The sequence below is a fragment of the Trachurus trachurus genome (genome assembly GCF_905171665.1).
Source record: "Trachurus trachurus genome assembly, chromosome: 10".
Lineage (NCBI taxonomy): Eukaryota > Metazoa > Chordata > Actinopteri > Carangiformes > Carangidae > Trachurus > Trachurus trachurus.
Window position 1 is genome coordinate 22,281,207 of NC_139894.1, and position 7,998 is coordinate 22,289,204.

The 7,998-nt window shown below is 43.9% G+C and overlaps 1 protein-coding gene across 1 annotated transcript; it reads left to right on the top strand.

Annotated features, from left to right (window-relative positions):
- The first annotated feature begins 3,595 nt into the window (after positions 1-3,595).
- On the top strand, positions 3,596-7,033 carry kctd12b (potassium channel tetramerisation domain containing 12b). The gene has a single exon (XM_083981097.1). The coding sequence runs from the start codon at positions 4,304-4,306 to the stop codon at positions 5,153-5,155; it is 852 nt and encodes a 283-aa protein (XP_083837223.1). The 5' UTR covers positions 3,596-4,303; the 3' UTR covers positions 5,156-7,033.
- Positions 7,034-7,998: the final 965 nt, after the last annotated feature.

Sequence of the window (7,998 nt, forward strand, 5' to 3'; positions counted from 1 at the left end):
AAATAGAAATACATGATTAAAGGAGGACGTCATGCAGGATTTTGTGGTAGAGCTCTGTCCATTTTTAAAGACGTCTTAATATATTTGTGCTCAGTTGTCCACAATATAACCTTTAAGCAAAGTTTCAACATTTGTTAACATTGTTCAACTTGAGTCAACCACTGAGATGTGATGAAATACACCAGCAAGGCTCAGTAACTGCTTCCAGTAGCCAACAAGCCGTTTGGCGATTAGTTAAATGGAATTTAAAGTTTCTCTTGATCACCGTCTCATCCTCCCACGCATTTGAGCACAAATGTCGGATTTAGTGTATGGAAAGGCTGAGCTGTTCTGCACCATCCAAGCAGACAGTACAAATCTTCACTTCAGCTTGCACAAAGTGAAAATGATACAATAATCTGAAAGCTCCAGATTTGAAATTCGAAGGCACCAAATCCACCCAAAACCTTGCATGCAGTTTAACTCACCGTGGGCACACTAATTCATTAGAATTATTCTTTTCTTAGTTGCTATGATGCAATCCTTTGGCAGTAAAAACATCTCCAACTCAACAAGTAGATTCAATCAGTACTGTACACACACACACACACACACATCCACTTCTATTGTGACACAGAGGGTAATAGAAAAACTGTTGTCATGATGTCAGTAGTGTCTGACCTGTTCAAATGACCCAGTAAAACATGAGTGACATACCCCGAAACTGATTCTACTAAGTTGAATTAGTAGGCAGTGATTCACTAAGATACATAATTGATGAAAGGACCTGTTACAGATATATACAAAATCTTGATATTCCCTTTCATGTCTGGAGTCATTATCCAGATATTTACTGTCTCGAGCTGATGCTTTCACCAAACTGAAAATAATATGGCTTTGCAACAGCCATCAGTTCTACTTGCATCAAATTCAGACCCCAAACTAAAAGTGTGGGAGTGGATGAGATGGAAAAGATCAATAAGAGAGATGTTGATGAATGGGAAACCACTTTTATGAAAACTGTATTAATAATTTTTATTTTCCAGAGAGGACTTGTTTGGGAGTGTCCTCAGAGAAGCGGGAAATAAACAGATTGATTAAATGATTTGGGTGTAGCCGTAGGAAGAGGGGAAGCGGGGACTGAGTTAGGAAAGTGCAGTCAACTGATTTGATTAAAAAGTTTGTAGTTTAATTGGGCTGTAAAGGCGAGGCGTCCTTCCTGGTTTAATATCCACTTTAATTGAATTAATATGTCGTACATCTGGTAGAGTGGCACCAGGCAACTCTGACTCCATATTACATAAATTGCCAAAAAGCATCTGCCTCTTTGCAGAGGTTCACGGGGGAGCTGACTCTTTTCTAAACTAGAAGGAAAATGTCATATTTAAATGTAATCTAAATGTGTTGCATGTGTGTCTTGTTGCACGTCCATGTCACCTGTCCAGAAAGATGTATGATGCCTCGCACTGAGGGAAATGAGGCTGTGCAGGCCGGTTCACATGGACGGTGCAGAGAAACACCTGAGAAAACAGATGCAACAGCCTGTTCATTTTTGTTGATCCCTCAGTAGATCCCATAAATCACATACTGGTGCAGCTGTCAGCACAAATTGCTGAGGACGCAGAGATCAATATGCAGACATATCCATAAAATCCTGCCAGAGTAACCCCTCTGCTCCCCTCTATTATCCAAGAATCCAGTACCAGCTGCATTGTTTTCTCTCAACACAGGCAGATTTAGCAGCAGCAGTGAGTACATTTTCCTACTTCCTGTTACTGTCCTGATACTGAACTACTCTCTCTCATGGGTTGCAAGCCTCTTTTCTGCTTATTCTGAATCAGCAAAGCATTGAACACACAGGCATACACACACACACATGCACAGTAGGCTCCACCTAACAGCCTCCAAAGGCCATCACTGTGATGAGAATTGACTGACATACACAGATAATCCAGCCGCTGCAGAAGGTCAAACTAATTTATTTGATGTAGTCATTTTGTCCACATTTCTGAGGATCAATGGTCTGTGGTGTGGATGTGATTAGAATGATGAAACTGTCAGTAAAAATCAGGGTAACATGCTGATGTTCAGGGATTTTTAAAGCCAGTGAGCGTGGAGGTGATCGTTCAGTCATAAAAATCAGTCGGTTTAATCAATATAAATCAGTGGCACAAGTTTAAAGTTGACACACACCAAGTATTTATACATGACTCTGCACCAGAGCAAAGGATGTTTAGTTTTGGACTTTGGGACTTTTGATGCTGCATCTTACAGTTTAAAAAAACAGGAAATTTAGCTGGACGTCTGTCATCACTGGCAGGCAGTGTTGCCATATTACCTCCAGATCCTGTGGCGGCCCGCATAACCAAAGACGTCCGATCCAGACTGTCGGCGACAAGGCTTTATGGCTCTGCAAGCTTCCTGGAGTCTGCAGGGCCCTCGGGGAAATCAGAGCCAGATTGCTTAGAGACAGGCAACATCGGCTGGCTGGTTAGTCAGAGGAAGGGCTGTGAATGTCACACGTTTGAGAGAGAGAGAGAAAAGCATAAATAGCAAACAGCCTGTTGACAGTTCAGGTCTGTGACTCACACATGCTCCTACAAGTGTGTTTATACTTTAATATATCATCTTATGGAGCGCCTATTAGTTTTTAAAGTGGACCTTGAGTTGAAACTGTTTTGTCAAACTATGTTTACAGTCACAAATAAGCGTTCAGAATTGTAGTGTAATAGATGAAACCACAACAGCTATTGAGTTCACATATTAATGCACCCATCTCCATGGTAACTGAGCATGATGAAGACTATGTGATATGGCTGAAAGCTGAGGAGAAAGCAAACAGGTATAGGCTAATCCTTCTGCAGATAAATGTGAAAACAGCCACTGAACGCAGCACAGTGATGCTCACACATAATGGGTCAAACTCATTTTTCAGAGAAAGCTGGAACATAGAGTACTGAAATCTAATTAACTCTGTGTGTCTGATCAGAATTAGAAGTGATCAATGTCCTGTAAGAGACAGCATCTCCTCGGCTCTGGAGTGCTCACTAGATGTCACTGTTATCCCATCCTTTTGTAAGACATGCCTGCACTGATCCTCTGTGAGTGATTCCCAAAAATAAATGCATCAAAATTAAATGCTGAACCATTTCCAAGTCTGAGGCTGGCTTTTAATGAGACTCCAGCAAAATAAGAACTGGGCAGCTGTGTGATTTCTGTTTGTGCTTCACTGTTTATTTTATCAAGCCAGCACATTGAGAAATAAGGATGAATGAAAGCCTGGAGGGAGCGTACAGGTCTGGTTTCTCTCATCTTCCCATCTCTGGCAGGTCTATTTATGAAATATATGGAAATAATATTCAAAAAAGACACAATGCTTTAAATTGACTTTGGTTTATCTGTTTATATGGGACTATTATTGAATATAACCTAAAGAGAAACAACAGCCTGATTTCTTCGTGTAAACGGTAAACGACCTGCCAATTTTCCACAGGTCTCCGAGGGCAGGGAACACTGACCTGGATCACGGCGAGGACGCGTCACGGCGGGTGGGCGTGGTTAACCGGGATGAATATACCGCTTTATCCTCCGTTACGTTGCAGCAGAGTCTGACACGAGAGAGGAGCGGGAGGCTGTGTTGGGGGGTTGGACTCGAACAGCTGACCAGCTCGCGTAAAAAAGAAAAAAAGATTGCAGCCGCGTGGGATGGAAAGGTTGGAAATCTTTCTGTACACCTTCCTCGTCTCTCACTACATCTTTAACGTCGTCTTCATCTCGTGGCTTTTCTCGTGGACACCCACGGATCTCACCAACTATGGATTGCTTAATTGAAGTTGGGCCACCTGATCCTGTTTGCGCCAGGACAACCGACCAACATTAGAGCAACGCGAGTCGTTATGGACAGTTGTGCAAATCCTGCATTTCCTGAGCAGAGAACTGGTGATAAAAGCAGAAGTTCATCCTCAGGATAGCACGTCTCAGTGTCGGTAAAGGACATGGACAGAGGGCTTCCACTCAGCGCTGCTTGAAACACCCCGCGTTATGATTTAGTAACTATAAGGAAAAGCTGTAGTTAGAATAGAGAGCGCGTGCTTGTGCTGCTGCCGGCTTTGACGCGGTAGTGGCGGTCAGCTTTCTTCATAGCGCATACCAATTGTGCAGTTGCCGTTTAGTCGCACAGGCGGTCCTACCACGGTTAAGAACCCACAATCTTTTGACTGGCAACGCTCCTCAACGCCTGCAAAGTCCTGCAATTTGAACTTTCCCTGCAACCAAGAGAGTTTTTTTTCTTTTTGAAAGGTGCGTCCAAGTGCACCTGTGAGCCATGGCTTTACCAGATAGTGGCATATCTGGGGAGGAAGTACCCTTCCCAGAAATTATAGAGCTCAATGTTGGTGGTCAGGTGTACATCACCCGCTACTCTACCCTCACAAGTGTGCCAGACTCTCTGCTGTGGGAGATGTTCAGTCGAAAGTCAGCCAAAGGACTGGCCAGGGACACCAAGGGGCGCTTCTTTGTGGACCGTGATGGCTTCCTGTTCCGTTACATCTTGGACTACATGCGGGACCAGCAGCTGGTTCTCCCAGACCACTTTCCAGAGCGCGGGCGGCTGCAGAGGGAGGCCGAGTTCTTCAACCTGCCGGAGCTTGTCAAGCTGCTTGCACCCAAAATCAGCAAGCAGAACTCCCTCGGCGACGAGGGATGTCAGAGTGACCCAGAGGACTCCTCGCCCGGGATTGACACGGCCCGTAACCTCGGCTCCCTGGGCGCTGCTGCTGCTGCCTGTGCCAGCCTGGTGCCTGGTGCCATGGATGGCAAAAAGTCTGGGTTCATCACAATCGGCTACAGAGGCTCATACACCCTGGGCCGTGACAGCCACACCGATGCCAAATTCCGCCGGGTGGCACGGATCATGGTGTGTGGGAAGACCTCCCTGGCCAAAGAGGTATTTGGGGAGACACTGAACGAGAGCCGCGACCCCGACCGCCCCCCTGAGCGCTACACATCCCGCTACTATCTCAAATTCACCTTTCTGGAGCAGGCTTTTGACAAGCTGGCTGATGCAGGCTTCCACATGGTGGCTTGTAACTCCACAGGAACCTGCGCCTTTGCCCATGAGCAGACGGACGACAAGATCTGGACCAGCTACACTGAATATGTGTTCTACCGTGAGTGAGCTCGGCTTTGTTCCCCCGGTCCCCCACCCTGTCTCCAAGTGCCCACCCCTTCCTCCAGCCTCCAGCAATCCTGTCTCTCTCTCTCTGATGGCTCCTGCACCAGTAGATGTTCCATAGATGTTGTGCCCTTCCATCTCTCTGCAGCATCCAGCTTGTATCCTATGAACAGTACGCAGCAGCCGCTCTGACTCTTCATACCTTCTCTGCAGGTCCAGCCTGCAGTCCTCCCCGTCAACCCCAGATCCACCCTCCTCATCCTCAGGTCCGGCTTTTGCTCTCGCTTAAACCGTCGCTCCATCTAATTGTAGTCCCCCCAGTCCTCAACCTCAGCGACCCCGCAGCCTTTTCCTCCAGAGACTGATACCCTCTATGTACTATTTCCCTTTTGTATTCTATATTATACTGCATCTGCCTTGGTGAAGCACAATACTGTATCCAAGAGCTAATTTTGTTAACAAAGCGCCCCAGTGTGTCTCTGTGACTATTGAAACAGTCATTAGAGCATGAGGGAAAGGGCTTCAAAGAGCGTCCGTGATGTACAGTGCTATACTTTGCCTGCTTGTTTGAGCAGATTGGACTCTCTCCTGCTCCTCTGAACTAAATTACCAAATAATTGGACATCTTATCAGCCTTGTGGGATGTGAGCAGCCCCAGCACAAGAAAGAAGTGTAACACAAAAATCAAATTTTCTTCAGTTTTTATAAAAATGTGTCCAGTACCATGTGGATTGGAAACGTGCCATAGTTTATCTGTTAAGTTGTTTTTATAAATGACTGAGGGTTGAGACAATACAGCCACGTGCACGGGGAAAGGAACACATTGAACTTTTTTATTTTGAAAGGGAAAAGTTGGCTGCAGGTGTTTCCCTTTCAAAAAAGACAATGGTTCATTGGCAAATGACCAAGCAACAGGCTTCAATGGAAAAAAAAAAAAAAAACTAAAATATCAAGAGATCTCATAGACTGAAAGAAAAAAAAACGGTTGCCAGATGAAGTGTGTGTATTGATTGTGCAATGGAGCTTTCAGTATTTTTAATCACCCACGCTGGGAGGGCAGAGGAGATGGAAGGTGTTACATCACTCACAGCCCACTGCTCTATTTATCATTTCTGTTTTAGCTTGTTGTGCTTCTTTGACATTTCTTTTTGCACAGATATTTAGGAGCATTTTGCCAGTGAGGCAATTCTTTGGGCAAGCTTTACACCATAACCACGCGTTGTTTCCATAAAAAGAAAAATGTGGCAGTCCTCTGGGCGACTCGTTTAGAGTGTTCTGTAACCAATGTTATTCTTAATAAGTTCAGTATTTGTTGAAACTGTTGCATATTTGATGATAGCTCTCACTTGCTGTAAGTGAATACCCATGAGAAAGGGTAGGATTACACTGTAGCCAGCCAAAGCCCAATGTCTTCTAACTGTAGCAAGGGCATCGTGAGGGCAGTTTATAGTAGAAGCTATAACTTAAGTTATAAAGAAGTGAGTGATGAGAGGGATTTTTTTCCAGTTACAGCCTCAGGACAGGTCTGCACATCATATACCTCAGACTAAAAGAAAAACTGAAGGCACTTAAATCCAACAAAAGATCGGTGATGGAAAAAATGCAGACATCGTTAGGAAAATGTAGATGCTGTAATAAGTTGTTTTTTTTAAAGAGGTTTAAAAAAAAAAAAAAAAAAAAGTTGAGAAATATCCTGTGATGCAGTGCAGTGCAGAGCAGGAATTCACCTGAACAATAAGGTTGTCAGGTCGAAGAAAGTCTGCCAGTGGAATACATGTATTCTGAAATGTCTAGAAACCGCAATGTTGTGTTTCAGTGTGATGACGTGCTGTTGACATCTGAGTCAATATGTTAGACCTGCAGCAGTGTGTCGCTGTAGGCGTAGGCAATGCTGAGATTAAAAGTGTTCAGCAGAAAAAGCAAATTGATTTGTCAAATAAAAAATGTTTTCTTCCTATTGCGGGTGTATTTTCCATTCATAATTCAATATTTTTTCAGTCTTGAGCGACTTTCTGCGTAAACTGTGAGGAAGGTGGTAGATATACCCTCCTGTTACTGCAGTGTAAATTGTAATTTCTAGTGACAATACAACTCAGTCACAAAGGAAACCAATTCAAATTTTCATCTCACCATTTCCCATTAAAATAAATGTCCTTGGACATAAACTGTGCTCCATATTAAATGTCCAACACTCTACCCCGAGGCACCATCTCCCTCATTCTCCCATCTGCTTTTCCACTTTTTTTCTCAACATTTTCTTTTTTCCCCCCTTCTCCCTCAGTCACAATTTCTATCGAGCAGTTGACCAGAAAATAGAGCCAAGATAGAAATGAGGACATGCATAGATAACAGGATATCTTAAAGCAGATTACAAAACCTTTATTTTGTTGCCAATAATTGACCTAATTACTTTGTACAGTAAAAATCTTATAGGACCTAAAATCCAGGACGTTGAATAACTGTTGTTGAAGCTTCGTGCAAACCAATGATTTTTTTTAGAAATGATTAAGACACCCACAGAAAGAAAGGTTAACGTAATGTACACCAGAACAACAACCAAGGTTATGTAGGTGAGAGAGTCACGTGTTTTATAAATTCTGACTCACGTAAGTGCTGCTAGAGATTATCACACTCTAATTACCTTAGTATAAGACCTTTAAACCTCAGTCTGGCTTACATAGCTGAGCTTCACATGAATTCTTAAAAAATGTATGCGGCTGCCTTCCTGGAAAACAGATGATTTTTGTTGCGGTCTGGGAGATGCGTGACAGATCCTCAGAGATCAGGACGATGCAGTGCCTGCACAGTCACAGGCAGCATTCCTCTGTCAGTGCCCCCCTCCCCAA

Bases quoted from the DNA above. Each gene is read 5' to 3' on its own strand.
- kctd12b (XM_083981097.1), top strand. From the start codon at position 4,304: ATGGCTTTACCAGATAGTGGCATATCTGGGGAGGAAGTACCCTTCCCA.